The sequence below is a fragment of the Lepisma saccharinum genome, chromosome 4 (genome assembly GCF_977018435.1).
Source record: "Lepisma saccharinum chromosome 4, izLepSacc3.1, whole genome shotgun sequence".
NCBI lineage: Eukaryota > Metazoa > Arthropoda > Insecta > Zygentoma > Lepismatidae > Lepisma > Lepisma saccharinum.
Window position 1 is genome coordinate 74,465,260 of NC_139232.1, and position 25,655 is coordinate 74,490,914.

At 37.7% G+C, this 25,655-nt stretch overlaps 1 protein-coding gene across 7 annotated transcripts in view; it reads right to left on the reverse strand.

Annotated features, from left to right (window-relative positions):
• Positions 1-3,245: 3,245 nt before the first annotated feature.
• The window catches only part of CrebB (Cyclic-AMP response element binding protein B), an 84,088-nt gene continuing 61,678 nt past the window's right edge, over positions 3,246-25,655 (reverse strand). For all 7 annotated transcript variants that reach the window (XM_083120764.1, XM_083120761.1, XM_083120760.1 and 4 more), the window contains 3 exons: positions 24,287-24,439; positions 12,146-12,314; positions 3,246-6,832 (listed from right to left, as the gene is read on the reverse strand). In XM_083120764.1, the coding sequence (XP_082976890.1) occupies positions 6,685-6,832; positions 12,146-12,314; positions 24,287-24,439 (470 nt within the window). In that variant the 3' untranslated portion in view covers positions 3,246-6,684. The remainder of the gene's footprint in view (positions 6,833-12,145; positions 12,315-24,286; positions 24,440-25,655) is intronic.

A 25,655-nucleotide genomic window follows, 5' to 3' on the forward strand; every position in this document is an offset into this window, starting at 1 on the left:
GCATATTTGAGCGAAATTAGTCGAGTGACACCATGAAACAGCTAGAAATACGCAAGACATTCGCTAAATTCAGCGCATCGAAAAGAGAGCTCAATTCTACCCCTCATACCCAACCATGCCGCTACGTTTCTTGTTGAGTGCAATGGTATCAGACAGGCCAGGTCATCCCAGCAGGTCTGCGAATCCAAGGTCCTTCGACCACTTTTCCCCCGCTTTTGAAGGTCTGGTAAAAAGGACCTTTTTTTTCAGTCCCCTTGTTTACAAACAAGGCAGGGTTTCTGTGACATCATCAAGATGAATCTTCTCAGAATGTTCAGCACTGTAAAGCATGCGATGCAACGCTCTTGTTTTTAAGAGAAAAACACATATTGAAGACCATCACAATGCAACTTAAACAGAATACATGAAAGTAATGATGCATAGAAGGAAAACATAAGTAAGCAAAAGCATAAATTTCCGCACAGTTAGTGCTAGAAAGAACTGATAAAAAAGCAGTTCTTGAACCATTGTATTTCCTTCATAGTATTTCTCCTCTTAATTTTTTTGGATCCTGCGGTTCAAATATCGATTTCGGAAAAAATATTTTCCTTTCCAAACACGAAGTACTTTATGTAGTTTTGTATTTACTACACTTACAAGACTGATCAAAATATTTGTTCTCGAGGTGACAGACATACTTATTCAGACAGATTCATTTTCCTAACATATCTTACTTTCACACCAGGGATGACCAAAAATATCAGGATTCCGGAAATTTTAATACTCTGATTTCAGAGGCAATCCGAATTTCGGAGAGAGAGGTTTAACAATTTGGTACCAGTTTCATAGATCGGAGACACATTAAAATCCGATATTTTGTGTTTTGCATGGTTCGTACTTACCAATTGTGTATTGCGGAACATAGTTCAAGGTGCCATTATGCTTTTTACACGAAAACACACTTTTCTACTAAAATAACGCATTTTTCCAAGTGCTACCGAATGCACGTAACGGTGCGATATCGCTTACTTTGCAAATGATATCGCTTTTGTTATTGAATATCTGTTTCCAACCTTCTTCACCGAAAAATACCTACTATCGTGTTTATCACGTGTGTAAATTGTACATTATGCACGGATAGCTGACGGATAGCCCCACGAACCATTCCGATAAGGTTAGGTTAGGTTTGTTTAGGTTAGGCAAGCATATTTAAAAAAAGGTTTCGATACCCGGTGGAAGCACAAGTGGTTTGGATCCCACTTTCAACCATAGGTCCAGTCCCGATTAGCCTTACTGTGCATAAAGTGGACTTAAAACAACAAATCACTTAAAAAAAGGTATTGGAAACACTGACATGATTTCCCGGTCAAATAGAAACCACGATGAAAGAAAATACCTCGACTAACGTTGGAAACCTTAGAGAAACTCATTTCCGTGAGTAGTTTCTTCTGTAAAAATGAAGAAATGTGTGTCCGATGTATGAATCTATTACCAACAATTTTTCCATTTTTTTCGGGTAGAATATATTATAGGTCTCGCACGACAACTTGAGCTCTGGGGAAAGTGGAAATCCGAGGGGGCCATATGGGTTTTGTCAAGAAAAAGGCAGGCTGGTGGAGCAAAATTCCAATGTTGCAATCTACAGATGTAAACAATTAACTGGTCACTCAGTTTAGATGTAGATTTTGCATAATTCGGAAAAAAAGGGGTTTTGTATTGCGAAGCCAGGTGAGAAATATGGGAGAAGCCTCGTTTCCCAAGATACTTACTGATATCTGTTGCGGAGTGGTTAGCACAGCGCGCTACAATACGGGGAGGCTCGGGTTTGAATTCCGACTTGTAGATGGTAGTGTTTCTGTGCGTCATCAATATCATCACTCATAGTCATCTTCGCGATTAGCCAGAAGTGGCAGAAAAGGGAAGTAAACTAAAGCAAATCAATTAATCCAATTTGGATAAAGGGTTATTAATTCATTGATTGATTTTATTTATTTTACTTCGCTTTTTTTGCCACTTCTGGCTAATCGCAAAGATCAGGATGACTGATGGTAAGACTAAATTGAAGAAGGGACAATCACAAAGAACATCCATGCTCAGGCCAGAATTCGAACCCGGGACCTATGACGTCAAAGCACACTGTGCTAACCACTCTGCCACAAACCGTAAAAAGGGGTTATTAGAAAGCTTGTAAGAGATTCTTACATTGTGGACAATACTGTACCTACACCTATCAAAGAAGTTGCGAGAAAAAAAAAAAATCGATTTGGGGTCACATTATTATGGAAATGTTTACTTGATCTTTATTTCCCTTATTAAAGAACTGAAACCAGGAGGAGGTTTTGATGGAGAAACCAGATATTATTGTTGTGCGTGCCGATTTCTTTAGAGAAATTCATGACTTGCCAAACACTGGAAGAGCAGTGTACTATTTAGACAAGACATACATAAACGAACATCATACGGTGCCAAAACGTGGCAGTGTGACAAAGACGTTGTAAGGCCTTTACCACCAAGTGGAAAAGGAAGGAGAGGCTTCTAATGGCAACCATCAATGTAGCACAGTTTCCTGTGGCCTTTCGCAAGTAAAATATTTGAGGCCTTAGTGAAAAAAATACATTGAGAAGAGACGTGTATACGCATTGATGATGTCAGAGGAATAGAAAGATGTTTTAATCCAATAACTTCCATTACAAAAAAGAGAGAGAAGGAAATGGGGGGAAGAGAGCTCGCGGCATTGCGTACAAAGCAAACATGGCCGTAATAGGTTAGAAGGTCGATATTCCTTTTTTTTTTTTTTTTAATTAAAAGAACGTAGTGTATATACAGCTTTGCTAAGAGATGCTCTTGGTTATCACAAGCATTCTGGTAACATATATTGAGAATAGCAAGAAATGAGTGCAATTGCAAACACTGCTTATGAAGGGCGGAGAACTCATTATGAGGGTTGTCACTGCCTCCGCGGTCAACTCAAATACTTTCTCCTCAGAGCTCAAGTTGTGGCACGAGACCTATAAGAATGTTTTGTCTTCCTTATTTTACGATTATATACTCCGTAGAAAAAAATTATTTCACCATCTCTACCTCACACATCCTGTACGAACTGTTATCATCATTATCAATGTAGGAATGCCCCCCGCCTGGTTGAAAGATTGATCCTGACGTTTGGCAAGTCTTGCAATGACTACGTAAAAATGTCACTCTTTGCCACTGCAAATATGCATACTCTACAGGGGTGTAGGAATAAGGAGAACAAAATTTGTTTATTATTTTAACAGTCCTATTATATTTATGAATTGTAATTCTACAAACCATTTCGTCCTGCTTGTTTTCACAAGTCAATATAATGTTGGAAATTTTAAAATGGTTTAAGATTCTGATATTAAAATGTATTCATTCTTCATATTTAAACGATAAGATAAACAGCCATTTTTAAGATTTTATCCCACAACTGGAACTTCATTACAATTTTTATGGCAGAGTTGCTATTATTAATGGCTGCTAATTTGGCAGTTAATACACAGAAAATAGAACACAAATACATTTTTTACTATGTGCAGATGTAAGAATGTTTAATTTGTTGTAGACACAAAAATTCACGAGCATGACAGCTCATGCTAACAAAAACAAAACAGCAACAACTTTCTACATCAAATTCCATTCTTTCTTCCTTCTTTAAGAAAATAATAATCATAAAAAATATATAATACATGTTGACATACTCAATATTGAAATATTTTTAATATTTTGCTCATTTGAACCATGCCAAATAATTATTTTAAAAGTCTATGGAGCATATGTTTAGGAGCTGTTAATTGTGAAAAAAGTTCAACACAAAACTTCACTCAAATCGTGGTTTTTTGATATAAAGTATTCAGGTAGAAGGGTAACAAATATTTAGTAATAACTTACACATGTAGTGTACACTTTAAAATACCACATTTTAGTCATGAAACAAAAGAAAGCACATATACGCCAAAGAACATTTCAAACAGTGAATTTATATTCAGAAAATAATATTTACATCATTTTCCTTTCTGAACCAACCACATACAAACAAGGAACTTTGTCTGATTTTGCTCTTTGTTTCATTTCACATTTACATTTTTGGCCTTCTACAACCCATATACAAATGTGCTATATATAAAACTCTATTGTGATGACTATCTGTTACAAAAAAGGCAACTGTTTGTTAGGGTATACGAACAATGATGAAGTCTTAAGCAAATCACACTTCCTTTCATTATTTAAGGCTCATATACCATAAAGCATATAAAAGTCACAATCAAATGCTATTCAACTCAGGATATGCAAAGTTCTTTGGATTGAGATACTAGCAATTGCTAAGAAATTTTCACTGGAGAGTCTTATAATAATGCAATTCCTTGCTCCTCTACGTATGTTTGATTTCGGACCCAGTCGTATGACAGTTGAATTTAAAAAATGTGAAAGTAATTTGAACTAATGATCTTTAAGAAATTATCTATGTTGTTCCTTAGTTCTGGGAAACCAGAACGGAACGTCGCAGATAAAATAAAATAATAACCACTAAAAATAACGGTGTTAAATTATTTTGGATCTTAAAGAAAAGTTTTAAATGTGTGTAAAAAGCAATTTCACTATTTCATATTTTATTTTTGATGCAGCTATGGTGAGCAAATTTCTATTTCTTTTGCAGCATTATTCCAAATAACTTATGTTTGTGGCATCAAAACAATGGGTAGTCATAACTGTTCACTGTGTTGAAGAAAACTTTGTTATACATGCACACAAGATGCCCAGAGGGGGAAAATGGGGAATTCCCCCTTCATTGGAAAATTAATGTTAACCTATATTATACATTTCACTCATGCAATCTTAATTTGAAGCAGAGTTTTGGGAAGAGGGGTTGTCTTGATTGCTTCCCGTAAATAAAAATGTCCTTGCCTCCTTTGCTGGAGAAAATCTTGCGGGACACTTGTGTACATGCATTTCCTTTGAAGACATTGGAAATGATAAATTAACTTCTCAACATTTTAGTTGAAACTTGCCAAGAAATGAAACAAAGACTATATACAGCTGAAATTGTAAAATAATTCCTATTTTATGTTGCATTGGGTAGAATATGAGAATCTAAGATAATTGTTTCATTAAAATTTTCAATACAGGCACTTAAACTGTTTTGGAAGGCTATATCTAATACCTAAACATTTCCTAAGTTGCATTATCAAGGATTCTTTTTATGTGAAGGGATTTTTTGAGCACCTCTTTCCAAACGAAGTAAAAGTGGAGCACGTAATTTACATCTTCCACAGTGTATTGTCCTGTCATGGTCCCAGAAATGTCGACTAAACTTCCTGGATTTAAGAAAAGAACTTCAATGAAACTGTACAAGTATATGACTATGAAACAAAATTACTAAAGACAAAGCAAGCAATGAATCATGTCAGTCATTTTTTTTGTAAAATTCTTCTTTAACCTTTATCCTTTTGAGATTTGAATAGCTCCGGGGAACAAGTGAGGAGAAGGGGAGGGGGAAGACACAAAATCCACAATAATCCCTTGAACTGGAGGTATATCCTACAGTTAAATAGCCTTTGACCGTGTGATTCTTAATGTGATATGTAAAAATACAAACATTGACTCTGAAATATCAATTTACTGTTACCACATGAGCCAGTGGTAAGGATGGACTTTCAATGTACAGTTACTGATGCTCAGGAAATATCAGCAAGAAAAATAACTATACCAATATTTTCAAAACAAACTTTTATCTATTTCTTTCACTCTAATTTGTTCCCTAAATTACAACTGCAGCATACTTTGTATGCGAATAAGTGAAGCTTAAATCACAATCACATATTTGTCAATAACATTTCAAGTTTTGTACTTGAAGCAATGTGGAATGCCCTATATATTATTTACAAACTTCCAGGATATGTTATCCCAGATTACTCTTTATACAAAGACAAAAGATAAATACTTTACACGTTATTCCAAGGAATAGAGTAACCAATTTTTCAACATCTCTAAATAGGAAGATGAGATACAAGAAATTTACATGAAGTATTTTTTAAATTATACTTTAGAACAGAATTAAACAGATAATTGTTGTTTCTAAAAATTCTAAAAAGATAAAAACTGAAAGCAATGATCATTGAAAATACCTATATCTGAATAGGCTATATGTTCTTATTCCTGATTGAATACAATGAAAAACTATGGCACAAAATATATAATTATATTTTTAATATATATCTATATATATATTTATATTTTTTCTTTTGCCCTGAGTATGTGATGATGATAAGAAGGATGTTGATGACATGCATGTTTGAGTCACGAAATCAAAATATCTGACTGAAACAGCGTTATGAGAAATCACTACCACATAATTACTTTAGCTGATAACAGGAAATGATATACAAAACAAAATAGTTATTTTATCCAGTACATCAGGTGCTGGAAGTCAACCATTACTGTAAATACAATATTTGAATAATGCATTTTTTTAAAAAAAAGACAAAACATTCATTTAATGGAAAATATACTCATCACATGCTTTCAGAAGACGTCTCCTTTCCTCTCCTGCAATGTGCGTGCACAGCAGCACAGCACATCTCCTTCCGTTGCACCAACCAATCACAGCACATATGAGACTGCATCACCAATTTGGCAACTATCTCATTAACCAAGAAATAAGTAACAATGAATCCAAAGTTATTCCTCTCATTCTGTTTTTTGTTGGCAATATAGTTCTTTCAATGACTTCAGCTCATCTATCAGAGCTTTGTTCTGATTTTCTAACACTGCCACTCGGTTCTCCAAGCACTTGATGTATTCTTTCTTCTTCCTTCTGCACTCCCTGGCAGCTTCCCTATGAAATCAAACAAAAGTAAATGTGTACTGTGAGGCAATTCTTGCCCATTTTCCTTTCTTTATTATTCCTTTGTATTAAAACATGGACTTCAAAGGTTTCACCCTCATTTCATGTTGTTTTGAGCCTGATCATGCATTAATCATGCCTAATCTTGCTTAGAAATAAATTTCTTGTACAGGGTGTCTGGGCTAGAGGTATACAAAAATATTTGCTGATAAAAAAAGAACTATATATTTTATGATGTTGGGTAAATGCTCAATCGATAGAAAATATCCCCGAGATTTGATCATCACCATTTCAAGGTCAGCACCGAGTCGGAAAGATCACGCATGCACAAAAATGTTCAATGTGACGCGCTCTGGCAAATCTAACAGCCAGGGAGTGCAGAAGGAAGAAGAAAGAATAACGCCACTGCACCTTTCGTTGTGGCGTCCACATGTTGACTGTCAGGCGTACGATGCTAGACTTCCCAGAGTGTGTCACATTGAACATTTTTGCACATGCGCAATCTATACGACTTAGTGCTGATCTTGAAATGGTGACAATCAAATCTCGGGGATATTTTCTATCAATTAAGCATTTACCCAACAACATAAAATGTATAGTTCTTTCTTTATAAGCATGCATTTTTGTATACCTCTAGCCCAGACACCCTGTATTTTCTGCTTATTCCTGCTTTCTTTAGCTCGGACACCCTGTATTTTCTGCTTATTCCTGCTTTCTTTAGCTACATTTTCTAACTCAATGATACATTGTACAATGCAATCTCTTGTTTTGGGAGTGTCCTTTCAACTAACCATCATTCATCATCATTACAGAAAAGCCACAAAAATAAAAATACATAGAAGAATTCAACACAAGTTCATATTCACTACCTACTTTCATCATTTTTGGTATCTATTTGCCTGACTATTTTACAATTTTTTAGTCATCGTAGTCATGACTAACAGTAATGATTTGAAAAGATGTTTTATGACCTAAAATTTCCACAAGTACATCCCAAAACATAAATATATGACCAAAGTCTATGCACAGCTTGCCTGGGATATGATCCAAAACCTTGGGTTTTAAAAATCAAGTTGTCTAACACTATAACTCTGGGGCAACTGTGCAAATTTGCCAGTGATAATTGTTCGATATGTATGTAAAATCTTTTGCAATGGGAAGCCAAAGATACAATGCCGTCTAGAGTGAAGAGATGCAATTTAACATTTTTCTAGGATTAAAAAATGCAAGAAAATTATTTACTTGTAGAAAATAACATTCAATTTTGCAATGAAAACTGAAGATGCAATGCTCTCCAGAGCGAAAAGATACAATTTAATATTTTTCCATAGGGTAATCAAATACAAGAAAAAGACTCCCATGTCAAGACTTTCTATAACTCCTTGAAATTGGCTAAAATTGTTGGTGAAATATTTTGGTACTATGTGCAACTCTGGCACCTGTGACGGTCCTGTGGATTCGCACAATATAATTATATGTTTATTGAAATTATTGATTTCATATTATACAAGTCACTTTCTATTAACAGTTAAAAAAAATGTATAATAACTACTTTGTACAACGTTAATTATATTTTATGTTATTTATTGTGCTAAATGCAATATAAATTAGGTAATATCTGGAATTGTAACGTTGCTATAGCAGCGAGAATAAATAGTCGTATGTAGCAATGGATGTTATGGAATTGAAAATACAGCTTAATAGTGAACTGCATATTGCTCAGTTATATTACTAATACATAGACCCATAGAAAATAGGAATTGTAGCTTTCCTGGCAACGTGATTCAAACAAGTGACCCTCGAGGAACACAGAATTTTATTTGCTGACACCAAAATAATAGCCAAATGTGTTAGTTACTGGGACCGACGGGTAAAGGAAGCCATAGCCATATCACGGGAAAGCACCAATCTCATCAGGGACGTGGGACTAAAGCTCAGTCATGCCTGGAACTCGCTCCTTCGTAAAAACAAGACACCAGCCAATGAGAAAACCAGGATCCAGAGAGAGCCAACAGGAAGACAGAATCCAAACTCTGCCACATTATAGTCATGTATATTAACCTACACTGGTCTCCATTTCTACATTCCCTGAAGATAAGAGCAATGTATGCTCTCAAAATGTTGGAAGCCAACTCCAATTTAACCTGGTTGGTAACCTGGGAACACTTGTTCGAATCACGTCGCCAGGAAAGCTACAATTCCTATTTTCGATTTCCTTTACGGGGAGGAGATTCACCATCTTCAAGACCTGCGACACAAGAAGGCTTGCATACTTACCAGTTTGGCTTTCCTACCGAGATGCAGAGACCAAAACATGAGAAAAAACTTCACAAAACTCCACTACCATCTTTATTCTCCAGCCATAAGCAAGATTCTTCAACGCACCAGCCTCTCCTTGGTGAAGGAAAGGATACACTACACCCAGCAGCAGTTGGATCGCATCGATCGTGCCCTACTCTCATTACACCTCGAAATCTCTTCGCAGATTTCACCTTCTGACTGGGAATGGGTTGACATCGTGACATGAAGCCAAGCAGATAGATTCCGGCAGAAGCTCACCACCAAGCAAGTCAAGAAGTCACAACTCTACAGACATCAAGACCCAGTAAACTAGAACTGGTTGCTGAGAAAGTCATCATTAATCTCACAAACAAGCCACTCGACATCGCAGAAACTTCCACACTCAAGAAAGGACTGAATTTCACTCCAACACCTACAGCATTACCCACCATGGACATCATCTCCAGTATTGAACGAGCGGTTATCTGTCTCCCTACAGATGATGCAATAGATGAAATTCGTCATGAAGTCAGTCGGACCCCCTGGAGAGCCATCCTACCAAAACCCAACATCACCAGAGAGGAAGGAGCAGCCCAGCCCTGAAATTAATCCGTTCAGACCCTGACATTATGATTCCCCCATCAGACAAAGGAAACACAACTGTGTTACTACCAACGCCGGCCTATCGGCAGAACTTCTGAGTGACCAGGCATACAGGGAAGTACCGAGGGAGATATCATAGATATCAACAGGGCAATCAACAAGGCAGTTAGTTTCATTTCAGAAGAGACCAAGCAAGAATAACAGTGTGGCCCTTGGAAGGGCCGATTCTTCACAGACAAGAGAAGCCGAACATGAGGACGAGGCCCTTGCAAGGACTGATACTGCACCACCCAGCCCCTCTACCAGTAGCGACACAGGACAGGAACACCCTACTGTAACAGTTTTACCATTCGTAGGACACACCTCCGGGAAGTTAAGCAGAATTCTAGCCAGGCACGGGGTGAAGACCATTCACAGGCTGCCACTGAAAACCAAGGCCTTACTCCATTCAGTCAAACATTGCCTGGAGCTTCGTACTCCAGGAGTATAGCGAATACCCTGTTGAGTGTGGGACACCATACATAGGCCAAACGGGATGCACCATTGAGCAACGGTGGATGAACATCAACGTAATATCCGATTATTCCAACCGGAAAAGTCAGGACTTGCGGAACCCAGCATCAACGAGGGACACACAATTTTATTTGCTGACACCAAAATAATAGCCAAATGTGTTAGTTACTGGGACCAACGGGTAAAGGAAGCCATAGCCATATCACGGGAAAGCACCAATCTCAATAGGGACGTGGGACTCCAGCTCAGTCATGCCTGGAACTCACTCCTCCGTAAAAACAAGACACCAGCCAATGAGAAAACCAGGATCCAGAGAGAGCCACTAGGAAGACAGAATCCAAACTCCACCACATTATAGTCATGTATATTAACCTACACTGGTCTCCATTTCTACATTCCCTGAAGATAAGAGCAATGTATGCCCCCGAAACGTTGGAAGCCAACTCTAATTTAACCTGGTTGGTTTAGAAGTTGTATCTTCACCTTCGTGTAAAATTCGAAATATTTATGAACGAATTGTAATTGTGCAAATGATTGACCAGTGATCGTCACACACCACACATATATTTTTTAAGTTCCAAAAAATTAGATGCAGCCTAATACACACAGTCACAGCACTCTCAATACATCAATAGAATATAACAAAGGAAGTGACACGCATTCACTGTTGACAACCAATAACATGCTAAATCATTTTATTTCAGTCTGCACACTGAAGATTAGTCAATAAGCTGATTCCATAGAAAATTACATATTAGACTGTTTAACATACTCCTCAACTAGGTCCACATACTGTTATGATTTGGAAGCTTACGAATGTCAGTAGCAAATCATTCAGCAGTTTATCAGATGTTGATCATTTTCTGCCATGGAGAAGTTTCAGAATTTCACTGAAAAAGAGCCAGATCAGTCAAATATGCTGGATGTTCTAGAACAGTGAACCTCAAAGATTTCAAATTTTCTACTGTGCATGTGCTTGTGTGAGGCTTGGCATTATCATGGGGCAGAATATGGCATGCCCATTTCCCTCAGCTATATTTGGCACTGAGGGTTTTGCAGTATGCTTCACTGTTTATAGTTTGCTTGGCATAAAGCCACTCAGTGAACATGATCCCCTCCATGCCCCCCCCCCAAATATAGAGATTTGTTTCCATACAGAAGGTGTCACGTGAAATTTCTTGGGTCTATCGTTTTGATTGGCTTTTCAACTGAGGTAGGCAATAATAAAAACCACGATTTGTTACCAGTCATGAGTCTGGCGAAAAATTCTTCAGGATTCTCATACAGCCAATTCCCAGCACTTCTCCAAGCTGATAGTAAGGGGGTCAGAGTATGTGGCACCGAATATTTTTCAGATATTTTTTCCAATTTCAGATCACCATGGAGTATTGTATGAACTGTTCTATACAACAAAGGCTCTTTGTTCCACTATCTTGTCTATTGTTATGGGCTTGCAAGCCATAACAATGTGCCTCACTTGTTCAACTCTGGGAGGTATTCTGCTGTGCCATGGGCATCTGGAACTTGTTCCCTGGTGCACATTCACTGTCACTCTTGAATTGTTCAATCGATCTGAATGTTGTTACATGTCTTGGACCCTGCATCATCACACGATGTACTGTCTCCTGGGAATATCTGCAGCAGGTGCACCTTCTTTTCATAGAAACCAAACTATTCACTTTTCAGTGAGACATGCGATCATATACACACAACTCGTGTAATTCTTACCCATAGTCCACATGTCACGTAGGTCTGCCATTTCTGTACAATGTGTGGAACATAAGGTGAAGAGTCTTCATTTCAACTCTCACAATTGCAACTCATTCAGACCTTAAATGATTACCTAATTCTTAATCAATATGACTAACTCTTCTATTTTGAAAGATCAAGGCACTGCTCATTACTTACCTGTTTTTCAAAAGTCGGAGTTCCCTCTTCCTTGCAGCCTCTTCGGCCATCTGCTGGGCTGACTGGATGGTGGTTGCTGTGTTTGGTGCTACAACTACGCCAGGAGTGAGGGACGAAGAAGACGTGACTGTTCGGACTGTGTACGCTTGTAGATCTCCACCCACACTGACTGAAAAGGAAGAATTTTAATTTATTACTTTATGCCAAATATGGCACATGGATATCATGAAATATTTTTTTTTGTGTGTTTCTTTATTCCTGTTTCAATCACATAAATGTACATCTTTTGGATGCAATATTTATAAAAATGAACCTAATGAAAAGAAGATATGATCGTTACTTGAAAGCAAAAATCTGTGACTTCTTCACAAATAAGCATAGATAAACAAACCTGATTTTTTTAAAGACCAGTCTCCCTTTTCCACCTGTGTTTCCCTGCAATGTGACATATATAGAAAAATCTTAATTTCATGTAATTAACGAGCCCTCTTCATCGCTAATGGTCTCAATTCTCCTAAACATATTCACCAACACATTATGCAGATAAGCATATTCCTACTTCAAATAGTTCTTTCTTTCTCCAGAATATGTGTAAAATTATTTTTCCTTCTCCCATAATATATAACCATGTCTCTTGCATCGAGTTTACTTCAACACAGGGATGATATAGGGAGAAGGTGGGGGCACAGCATGATATTGTCAAAAAATTGTAGCATAACCCATGAAGCAGGTAGTCTTGTCACCTGTCATTTTTATACAACTTCTTTCTTTCAAAGATGAGTATAAATAACATTTTTGAATTTCTACTGCAGAACCTTTAAGACATGGGATCAATTAATCACTACTCCAGCAGTATATATATTTTGGGAAGCAGTATATATATTTTGGGAACTTAGAGATATGATAGTAAATAAATATAGAGAAACTTGCATACTCACTTTTCCACAAAGCTGTTTTTTTTATGTTGTCCTCATTGAAACTTATAAGATTTTCACTAAATTTTTATATCTTGGAAACTATGAACAAATTCCAATGTGGATGGTGGCAGTGGCCATCAAATTAATAGAACAGAAAAAAAAAAGGCTTTGTGGAAAAGTGAGCACATAAGCTACCAGTATTGTTCAATAATGGCATGTCAGTGTACTTACTGACTAATCAAGAATTCGATATTTTAAAAAAATATTCATGATTCTTCCATTTCATAATTTTCCTTGTCACATATACAGAGTTTGTAAAATATATTTCTAACTTTATGATTTTATTTCCAAAGGCAAAACTAAGGAGGTTGTAAAATATGTTGTTTGTCATTTTACATCAAGGGATTACACTATTGATTCTTAGCATCAGTAATTTTTTCAATGGTGTTGGCAAAAATTTCTTATTGGAACATGAATTATCTTTATAACATTATGTACCATTATATTTCTTACTTATTAATTCTATTGCATAACTGTGGTCTATGTCTGTCATACAGTATGTGTTATTAATAGGAATAGATATTACAAATGTTTGTGGATATCAGTAAAGGATCAATATAAAATTTGCTGATACCAATGTTCTAGCAATCTGACATAAAATTACAATATCTTGAAGAACATGAATGGTTAAATAACATATTTAACCTTATATATCAGCTGAGATATACTAGTATAGGCGTCAATGCTGGGAGTGTTTTCAGTAGGAAATTTGAATTCCACAAGGTTTTAAATATAATTTTATATCTCAAACTACAAATGCTAGAGGTGCAAATTATGACTTGTTTTGATCAGTACATATTGCGCTATAAAACTATGGTTAGCAAGTTGAAGAAGAAGACGAAAGTAAAAAAACATATTTATTATGAAATTTGACCTTCATCAGAACCCCATGTAGGCAACACTGGGACGTGAAGGTTCAAGGCGGTACCTGCATATTGCCTGATGTGTGTTCCATTCTCGTGGCACAAATTGTGCACTTGCATCCAATACTTTTTGTAGAAAAAAATATTTTCTACTGTAAAAGCCATGCTTGTTTTTGGTGGGAAATTTAAAATTCTGCAAAGTTTTCAATAAAGTTTTATATCTCTGAAACTGTAAGTGCTAGAGTCACAAATTATACTTTGTTTTCTTCAGTAGAGACTACAGGGTGGCTACAAACAAGCAGAAATGAAATTCGCTGACAATTACAAATTAAATTAAATCGATGTTTTTGCAAATGGAAATAATAAACTCATACAGATCCAGGTATGGATTTGTTAAGTAACAATATTATCTTCTATGAAATTGACTTAATTTCTCTATTCTCTATGATTTGAATTCAAACTGCAAAATAGTGAATTTCACAATTCACAAGCTAGGGAAGGATTACGGAATTTTATCATACACAGTAAGTTTAAAATATTATTTTTTAAGTTATGACCAAATGAGATTAGAGTGAAGAGTGATTGATTAAGAAATTAATTTTGTAATTTATCAGTCTCCTTATACATTCTCGGTATTATATGTTGATATTTCCACTGAGGTTTGAAACCCTCTGCTTGCAAGAACCATGAGTGCGAACTCATTTTTCAATGCATAAAGCTACTTCTCTCTTCTCTGTAAAACAAATAACTAAACTCTTGCATATAAGTGAAACAATTGAATTGTATAAAAGAAAATGTCATATTTCCTTACATTATCAATGGGATTTCTGCTTCAGTACAGTATATCCAAGTGAAGTAGTTTGAAACTGACAACATGCAGTTATACCAGTTATATATTGCTGACGAAAAGGGTATGTAGGTATTAGAAATTTAACATAAGCAATTTATAGAATTGCATTGTATAGGTACCTGATTTAGCTAACCAAACATTAAAACAGGAAAACACTGTTAATAACAGCTTCTGAAAGTTCATATATATACAAGGGGCATCCTGAAAAAAACGTTCCCATGGTTCCTGTACGCAGCACTAGTGGCCGGAGAGCGACACACACATGAGAGCAGGAAGAAGTGGCACGTAGCTGTAATCTTGGAAAGTCACAATGCAGCCGTTTTAGGACAGTTCTAGGTTAAAGATTTGCAGCTCGCATACAGTTACCCACCAACTGCGATGTAGCCTACATATAGTAATCAGATTTTTGCACGCTCGGAATTTGGCACAGAGCCACCAGCAATTGTGTGAAGTGTGCAGACTGGACGTCGTGAGTGATAGTATGGTCAGACGATGGTGCAGACAATTCACGGAAGGCCAATCGAATGTGCACAACCCCATCAGCTGAGTACACGCCCTTTGCATCACTTCAGGTGAGAGATCTTGGACCACTCCCTGTACAGACCTGGCCTTGCATGTACCGACTTTCATCTCTTTGTTCAACTGAAGAGGTTTCTGGGAGGACAAGGATTTGACAGCTACACTGTGGTAGAGATAGTTCCAGTCTTTGCTGTCAGATACATATTCCATGGGCATAAAAAAATTAGTGCCATGCTACGACAAATGCCAGAACAACGGTGGTGATTATGCCGAAAATTAGTTTAGGACTCACCGTTACTAATGCAATAAATTACTACTGATATTCTTGTTATATTTATGCCTAATCGGCAGGGACCTTGATTTTTTTTGTTATTTTCTTTCAAATTGGGGTATTTTTTATCTTTTGTTTTTTACTATTTGGTGTAATTTTTCCCAAAATTCAAGTTTTCATTTTAGCGCACTTTCTGGCAAATACCTAAAATTATACCTTCACGGTGTTTTTAAACTACCGTTTCAAATTGTAAGTCACATGGCCTACGCCTCTTTGTGAGAGTTTAATATCTTGGAAGTTATTTTGGGAAAGTTATTTTCCATACCCCTTTTTAATTTTAAGGTAAGGGATTTAGATAGTGGAATTTTTCCTGTATATACTGAAGGGTGCATAATGACCATAAGTGGCAACGCACCAAAAAAATTTAAATCAATCAATCTCACGTGAGATACCGATATATTATTATTGCACCAAAAATTGACATTATCTTTTTTTTTTGATTTGCTAGTGTTACGCTTCCCAAAATTCGCGTTTTTGTTTTAGAACATTTTTCTGCCAAATATAATAATAATCCAATAGCGCAACAGCCTAATATCGGGCCAAGGCTTACCTACCGACTGCTGGCCTCCCTCCCACGCGAGACACCAAGGGGGCGTGGAGATCTGCAGCCAGACTAGGGGGATGGGTGGTCAGCCCGACCGACCCCCAGCCATTGTAGGACTTTGTGACCGGATTACGCTCACTCACTCGGAGCTCCCCAATTTCCTCACGATGGTGGGTTGCCACCGACCCTATACATAGGCCGAAAAAATTCCGACCAGAGCCGGATTCGAACCTACGCCATCCCGCAGCGAACAATCTCAAGACGAGTGAACGCCTTAACCTGCTCGGCTACGGAGGAGGACTTCTGCCAAATATACTAAAACTTATACTTAAATTGTGCCTTTAAACTATTATCTTGGACTGTAGGTCACATGGTCTACGTATTTTCGTGACAGTTTGATATGTTGGAACAGATTTTTGAGGAAGAAAACGTAAAAGTAAAGTGCTCCCCTGTGCTTAGCACCAAGCCATGAAGGTATATAGGGGGTGTGGAGTTAGGACACCACACTTTCTTGATCACGGCCGAAGGTGGGGGTGATGTGATCAGCACCATGCTCCTGGCTACCCTTTCCCCCCCAAAGTTTCCTCCAGGTACCTATTTGATACGACGGTGGGTGGGTGCCGGAGCAGTTTGAATAGGTGGAAAAGATTCAGCAGCAGGGTATCAACCCTGGATTTTTCGCATGTTAGTCAGACGCCCTAACGACTGAGCTCCATTATTTCTCGCTCGACAAATGCCGATGGTGTGCACTTAGCTTGGTAATTCAAAACACATCTCACGCGGCAAATACTGAACATGCGGCTCCCGTGTGACGGTAGATACGCTCTCGATCTCCTGTTAGAAGCCTGCCCCTTTTCTCTGTGATGCAAATTGTTTTGATAGAAGTTAAAAAATCGTGGGAAATACATGACTTAATGTGGCTGTCGAAATTATTCCATGTATAACAAGCATTATAGTTTACTCTTGAATAAAACGTTCGGAAACTTGCACCTTCTATGTACACAAATATGGCACATTTTGTTTCTTTAAGCCTAGAAAAGACAAGAACGTTGGATTTCACGGAAATTTTCGTTGTTTAAGGACATTTTTTTAAAAAAAAAAAAATTATCGCTAAAAAAGTCAACAATTCGCATTTTATGCCAAATTTGCATTATTTCGATATTTTGAATGGGCGAAAAATGTGTCCAGACATCACTGCACATTCATAAACACAACTTTGCAGCAATTACCATTTTTCACAGTTTTTGCGTTTGTGAAAAATCAAGGTCCCTACTAACTGGAAATTACTTTCTGGGCACCCCTCGTATAAATCAGTAGTTGGAAAGTGAAAATTTAGCAGGGCTGGCAGAGAAAAGTCAATTCTAGAAGAAAGTGATTTCCTTTATGATTGAATGATTCAAGTAAATATGATATTAAAATATTTACGTATTTATTATTAGTATTTTATTTCATAATATTTGACATTAAATAAATACGGAGAAATCTACTCACTTTCATCAAAGCTGCTTTTTCTTTTTTGATTAATTTTAGTGGCCGTTCCAACAAGGATGGTGGCAGTGGCCACTGAAATTAATCGAAAAAGAAAAAACAGCTTCACTGATAAGAGTGAGTACCAGTTTTTCCGTATTTATATACTACCGCGTCTCTCTTTCCCCAATTATGAATTGGACATTAACTTTACTCAGTGAGAGATTAATGACCATCTCTCACGAGTTTAAACAGACAGGGCAGTGTGTGGTGTTAATTTCATTGCAATACTAGTGTTGCAGTAAATTTGAGGTTGGGAGCATGCACTTGCCAATTTTTATAACGTTCATCAATGCAGAATTATGTTTCACTTTTTGGTGATAGTATTCAATATATATCCTGTTTTGTTGGGTTCTTCTTGATATGTAAGATTAGTGTGCAATGTCATTGTAAACGTAGTTAACTTGTGCGAAACCAGTAATACGTCCGAATGATGAAAGAAAACTTTTGTAAGCACTACTACATGAAATAAGGTGAAGTGAGCAGAGTAATAAAATTCCAGCAGCATATTTGCAATCTAAAGCTCTGTTTGCGAATGTGAATTTTGTTGGATGTTGCAGTCCAAAAACTTCCAACAAAAATCAATTGCATAAGAGTGCCATGCATGCAATTTCTGTCGCATGTTGTAGTGAGATACTTTGTTGGGTGGCGATATTTGACAAAAATCATATGTATCAATGGAGCCTATTTGTTTCCATGTTCCTTCAGTTTCTCCAACAAAATGCCTTACTACGACGTTCGACAACTATTGGACGGTGCCCGCTCCCATTCCCTCCATCTGTTGACAGTTCTGTCCCCTTACTACTCCCATACGGACAAGAAAAATGATAATTCAATGCATTTTCCATGTAATATTTAGAGGCTTAATACATTTTTCTGGCCCTCCGGTATATATATATATATTTCTCTCTCTCTCTCTCTCTCTCTCTCTCTCTCTCTCTCTCTCTCTCTCCCTCCCTCCCTCCCCCCCTCCCCCTCCTGACATCACTGGTTTCTGGTGCATAAAAGGGGCCTAAAACTTGACCGAAACATTTCCCTGACTTTTTTTACACCTCAAATTCCCTGACTTTTCCCAGTTTTCAAGGTCTGTAAGAGGAGTGCGTTTAACACTTTGTGAAGATGGGACGAGAATATATGAAGTGGCTCATGAAGTGGCACCCTCAGACTAAGATATGTGCCTATAGTTGAAAAACCTCAATTTTCAGAACTTTTTTTTTAATTTGAACTTTGTGGAGTTTAATTTAATTCTCAGCTAAAAAAATTAAGTTCTGGTATCATATAGTAGACATTGGTTAACTGGAAGAATACATATAATGCAAAAGAAAGTATAAAATTACAGCTTCAAATATATGGGCAAATATAGTAACTAAAAGTAGCAAAAGTGAAGGAGGAGAAAATAAGTGAAACAATTCAAGCACATGAATATCTTCATTGTTATTCCACATAAAATATTTTATCTGTCAATGTGCCTATATATTTTACTACAATAAAATCTGTGGAACAAAAAAAAACAGATATGAAGACATAAGAAGGGAAGTACAATCTGGAAAGCTACAGAAAGGTACAATTCAAAAATATTATGGACATATGCAAAGAATGAACTTGATTAACTTGAAACTAAATAAAAAAAAAAAGACCAAGAGAGAGGTAGATAGAATCGTTCAAGAGCAGTGTGAGAAAAAGAGGTGGTGATTTGGAGTAAACTGAAGGAGGAAGAAACATGGTAGAATTGAATAGATTGGAGAGGAGTCATTTGCCGAACCATGAAAGAAAGATTGGAACAACAACAGATGATGATTTATTACACTGGTCAACAAACAAAACCTTTTTTGAAACATCAAGACAAATATCTGATCTTAATGGAACTTTTTACACTGAATTCAAATATGTAAGTAGTTCTCCATCGTGTGCAGTTTCCTTTTGATAAACAGGCAAAATATGAAACAAATGTGTATATTTAAAAACATTCATGACATTGTCCATCTTGCTTATAATGCAAGAAAAAGTTGTTGCTTTTTTTCTGTCAAAAGTTTCTCAGCTAGGCTAATTGAGAGGGACTCAATGTAGTTTACCCTCTGGAACATGTCTATGTTTGTAAAAAATTTTACTGCTGGAGTTGTAGATTTTATTGAAGATTTTGTTCGAGAAGTAGCACGACAATTTTCAGGGGCTGTGTAGATTCTCTGGAACGTGGAACTTCGTGGTGTACTTTACGAATTGCCTTAACAAGGGGGGGCATTATTACAATTAGTACGCATTGCCATTGTCTCAGCCCTGATTATAACCAGATGTGTTATCTGGCAGATAGCAAGGAATCAAAAAAGGAGAAATGCATTTGTATCTGGAATCAACACTTACATGTATATAGTAGGAATGGCTAGAATTTGATCCTGAAATATCCAGGTCCTAGTTAATACAGTCAAACCCCGATTTTACATTTTTCAGGTGCCCATAAATAAAAAAACGTAAAATGCGGGGAAGCGTAAGGGATGGGTGAAACGCAAGTGTTAGTAAGAAATGATTACACAATCGACTTTTTAGGGGGTATATTGTGTCAAAAATTATTTAACAATGGGAAAGAAGTATGATAATGAATTTCTAAGGAAAAAAGCAGGACGTGCTGTGAAAGTCAATGACAGATTAACGGGACCCACTTTCGAGGGCAGAGACGGTGGATGACTGCTTCTAACTGCCGCCTATTAGTTTCAGTTTATGCATCTGATTGTGTGAGATCTCCGTTTACTCTGTAAACTGGTAATTAGTTGCTATTTCTAGAAGTCCCGGATCATTGGAAGGGGGGGGGGGGGATATTTATAGCTGGATGCCAAGCATCTTTATATACTGTAATGAAAGTGTCCTGAAGATGTGCAGAATGGTTGATTCCACTTTGAGCGGCATATGTATCCAGTCCTGATCAACCCAACAGCGTGAAGTGAACAAAACAAGTTTTGTCAAACTTACTCATTTTTAGACGTCGCAATAAATTATACCAGTGACGCATGCAGGATTTTCGAAAGGGGGGGGGGGATGGGGTTACGTATTTTTTATAGTAGTCAGTCCTCAGTTTGCCATCTTTTCCTACCTTTGACGTTCTTTTTCTTTCTTGTTTCATTTTTAGAAATACTGGCCAGAGGGAGGCTTATGACCCCCATCACCCCCTTTGGGCATGCCACTGATCGTTATTTACATCCATGTTAATCGACGATTTATTATTGGATTTATAAGTCTTGCGGAGGGCAAAACCCCTTCCACCAATAGTTTCCCCTTAAATAACGTGTTACCTTTTTTTTTCGTCTTCCTGTCAACCTTTAATATTGCGTGATTTATTTTCAGCACGTGAATGGTTCCGAAGAAAAGCGGCGATTATATTATTCTTAGCATCATGTGCATATCCTTCCTGCACTGCTCTGTCTGTTCAAGGAGTTTATCAGAAGGCAGAACAAACAAAAAAAAAATAGCTTGTCTTTTTCTAACTCCTCGCTTTGTGTCTGGAACTCGTGTTTACTAATCGTCAAAACAAAGCCATTTTTCATCCCTTCAGAGTGAATGAATCATAGCTCTGGAGCCACGGGAAGAAACATTGGTGCCGGTTGCCAGCTGCCCATTGCTCGCAGACACCTCTCCTACTGGTTTGTAATGGAAGGGAGGGGAAGGGTGAGGCAAACAGGTGGTGGAGCGGCGACAATACAGTTGAACAAGTCTTATCAGAAGTGTGCTTATTCCTGGCCAAGTTGCAGGAAGAAAGAAGAAAGAGGGGGAGGGGAGACGGATCACTGCTTGGAGCTCTTCCATGTTGTCATGTCAATGCTTCAGACATATGAGGAAGATTTCCGACACGGGGCATTAAAGAATGAGAAAGGGGCCGAATTCTTCAATTACTGCATAGCTGCATTGTGGCCGCGGTGGCTCAGTCGGTAACGCGTCTGACTACCATGCTAAAGGTCCCGGGTTCGATCCCCGGCCGTTTCAAATCTGGAAACTTTTCTAATGTTGGAAGCAGCCCCGGTGCCCACCCAGCATCGAATGACATGGGTACCTGGGGGGTAAAGGCGGTCAGGGGCGTGATGATGATCACATCACCCCCACTCACGACCCGATCAAGAAAGTGTGGGGCATTACCCCCAAACCCCCTATACACCTTCATGGCATGGTGCTAAGCACAGGAGAGCACTTTACCTTTTTTTCTGCACAGTGCCGGAGTAATGAGCTCATGTGGGGGGGAAGGTGGGCATCTTTTTTTTTTTTTTTTTCACTTGCAACACGCTATGTTTGTTGAATGAGCGTATTCAGGTTGAAGAGCAACTGCGTAATTTTAGATGCCAGAGGAAAGGCTTTTCGCTTTGGTGTTAATTGGTTAAGTTCTCTTGTGTAAGGGTTCTCATGCTCACTTCCACACCAGCAAGAAAATCGGGGCAGAAATATTAGGCACTTTTCATTAATTACAAGACTAGTGATGATACCATAGGGGGCATGAGAAAAGAAATGACGCCCCCCCCCATGCAAATGAGAAAAAGTTGAAGGTAAAGTTTCCCATGCATTTTGCACCATGTCATGACGCATATATATAGGGGGATGTGCAAGATGGTGTGATCAGCACCACGCTCTGGCTGCCTTTACCCACATATTCTTTGATTTTTGCCAATTTGAAGGTGATGTGATCAGCACCATGCTTGGGCACCTCCCTTGACCAAAAATACACATTTTAATGGCATTTTTATGTGCAATAAATGAGATTGGCTGCTCTCAGAAAATACTGCCGACTCACCTCGTTTATTCACTCATTTTTCCTGGTCCCATCACTTTACAACACACGAATCACGCAATATGCATAGAGAAAACATTCTCTGCCTGACGTAGAAGAATCATTTATCCCAACTTCGCCCCCTCCCCCCCCACACAATTGATTTGACATGAATATTTTTTCGTCAGTGAGTAAAATATCACCTTATCTGCTCATAGAAAAAATGATCACTTTAGCTTGTGCGTTTTCAGCTTCATTCTGATAACCAAATGATATAGCGTTCGTGAAAAAAATTTCAGATTAAAAATAATCAAAATAGATCAAATCATATTTCCTTAGAATCTAAATGAATTTCCATTGAAGAAAAAGTGCAGTTGTTATCCGGTATGGCAAATCCTTAATTTTTTCCATTTTCAATGTCGCAAACAAGAAGAAAGGAAAAGATTTTACAAACAAGTCCCCACTCTTTTTTCGTTCCTGTCAACTAGGGAGGATTCCATAAATGTATGGACAAAGAAGCGAATGGTGATCGAGTCCAGTTGTCAATTTTCCACTTGCGTTTTTGTGGAGGGGAAGGGCGAACAAATATACCTCAGTCACACACATTGCGTCCAAACTCTAGGCAAGGCAGCATTTAGAGAGAATTGGTTTAGCAACAGTGTGCTTGTTGTCTGAACTTGCAGCAGAAGAATTGGCCCATTTCTTCTTCACGGGGAATGCAAGAAGTACCGTTTTCCCTTCCTGTCCCTCAAGGGAGGTATGACAATTGCAACACGTGCACCACCCCCACCCCTTCGTGGGAACCATGCCTCTAGCATGAAAACCTGACTTTCAAGGTTGCGTGGTGAATGCGAAAGCAAGAAAAAGGAGGGAGAAGTCGTGTGGTCAACAGAACAGGTTTCTGGCAAAATTTAAAACATCATCACGACTCGGAAAACAAATAAAGCGGGGAAACGGGAGTTAGAGCGAACGTAAGATCAAGGTGAATGTCCTATTATTTAACATGGCCTTTTGCCGGGGCCTGACTGTAATATAAAATGTAAAATCAGGATTTTCAGTTAAAGATTTGTGTATCAATTCCTGCTTCCTTCTGATCTGGGTACCTGATTTTCAGTTCTGGATTAAAGTTCACAATTTTGGTTTTCAGTTCTGGATCTGGATATCTAATTCTCAGTTCCTGATGCAGGTAACTGATTCTTGGTTGAAGGTTGGGTACCCAATTCTTGATTTCATTACCAAATTTCAGTTCTGGATTCAAGTACACAATATTTGGTCCTGATTCAGGTACTCAATTTTCAGTTCTGAGTCTGGATATCTGATTTTCAGTTCCTGATGCAGGTAATTGATTTTTTGTTCAAGGTCTGGGTATCAATTTTTTGTTCCATAACCAAATTTTCAGTTCTGTTCAGTTCAGTTTGGTATTAGATTCAGGTACCCAATTTTCAGTTCTGGATCTGGGTACCCAATTTCTTGTACTGGATCTGAGGACCAATTCTCACCAGATCCAGATTCCAATATTTTCTAAAACTGGTAATGTAGTTTCAAAACTTTTTGCCCATCTCTAGTAGATAGATTTAGGTCAAGTATTAAATAAACATTTATCAACTTTAAGGAATAGTGGAACCCTGATTTTACATTTTATGCACTTAACCTTCCAAGTCACAAAACAACAATGCACTGCATTTTCCATTTGAAGCATTTAAAGCTTTATAGGCAGAGGTCCTAGAAAAATATATAAACCACTCAATCAGCATTTTTATTCACAAATAGTGAAAATGTACATATTTACCTGGAACAAAGAACTGCCCATCCTGCCCTTGTGCATATTGTACTATAGCTCCACCAGCTGTTGTTGCATTGGTCATCGTTAATGTGTGTAAACCATGCACTGCATCACCTTGTGTACCTGGGCTTGCAAGCTGGATTGTTCCAGCTGGTATAACTGAAAAGAGTAAAGAGAGTAATGTTATTTTACAAAACCACACAATTTACTATACATCGTAGAAAATAAAACATAGAACATTTAAAAATTTATAGTAATGTCTATGACTAGATCTACCTAAAACTTCTGTGGAGGTTAAGTCAATCACATAAACATACAAATAAGTGTACAGATTAGCTTCTAATAATTTACCTGGCATAATAATAATGAGCTGTGGCATAACAGCCTGTGAGGGCCAGTGCCTACCTACCGACTGCCAGCCTCACTCCCACCCAGTGGCATATTCCACCAATAAACCAACTGTTTTCACATATACGGAAATTGCTGGAATATTTGAAGTTGTCAAGCTTCTTTTTTTGTTTTACTTGTATGCCTGCATTGATGTTTTATTTGTATTATATCTAATTAATATGCAATAAATATATACAATAAATAAGAATTCTTGAGGTAAACCATGTCAAATTTTCAGAATATGCCCCTACTCTCGCCAGAGGTGGGAGATCATCCAACCATGTGGTCAGCACGACGAACCCCCAGTCATTGAAGTAGGTTTTCTAAGCCAGGTTACGCTACTCATTTGTAGCTACCCAATTTCCTCACGATGGCGAGTGACCACCGGTCCCATACACAGGCTGAAATCTCTGGCCTGGAATGGGCAAATTTTGTGTCCTTTTTCTTGACATCTTGTTTTGATAATATGAAACCTCAAAAAAATTGGAAATACTTATTCTACTGTCATGCACCACATATCCACGGTTACCATCTTCTTTCATTTTCCCCCCATTTGAAAACATACTAAAAATTTAGTGCAGTCACGGACACTTCTGGGTTGTAATAACTTCATCTGCTTGCAATAGATTCATTATAACCCAATTACAATTACAACGTTGTTGTGTTGTTTAAAAGTTGAAATTTACGCAAGTACGGAATGGCGACGAAAAGAAGGAAAGTTGTGGTATCGATGGAACAAAAACTTGAGACAATCAAGAGACTGGACAAGGGAGAGACAATGCAGAAGGTAGCTGACGACTTTGGCGTTGGACGGGTAACAGTAGGAGACTGGAAAAGAAAACGAATAGAAATAGAAAAGGGGTATGCATCAAGAGTTACGGAGGGTGTATTAAAAGAAAGAAAAACTATGAAAAAGTTAGTGAAGCTTTGTATGTTTGGTTTACACAGTTCAGGGACAAAGGTGTGCCTATTTCAGGGCCTATTT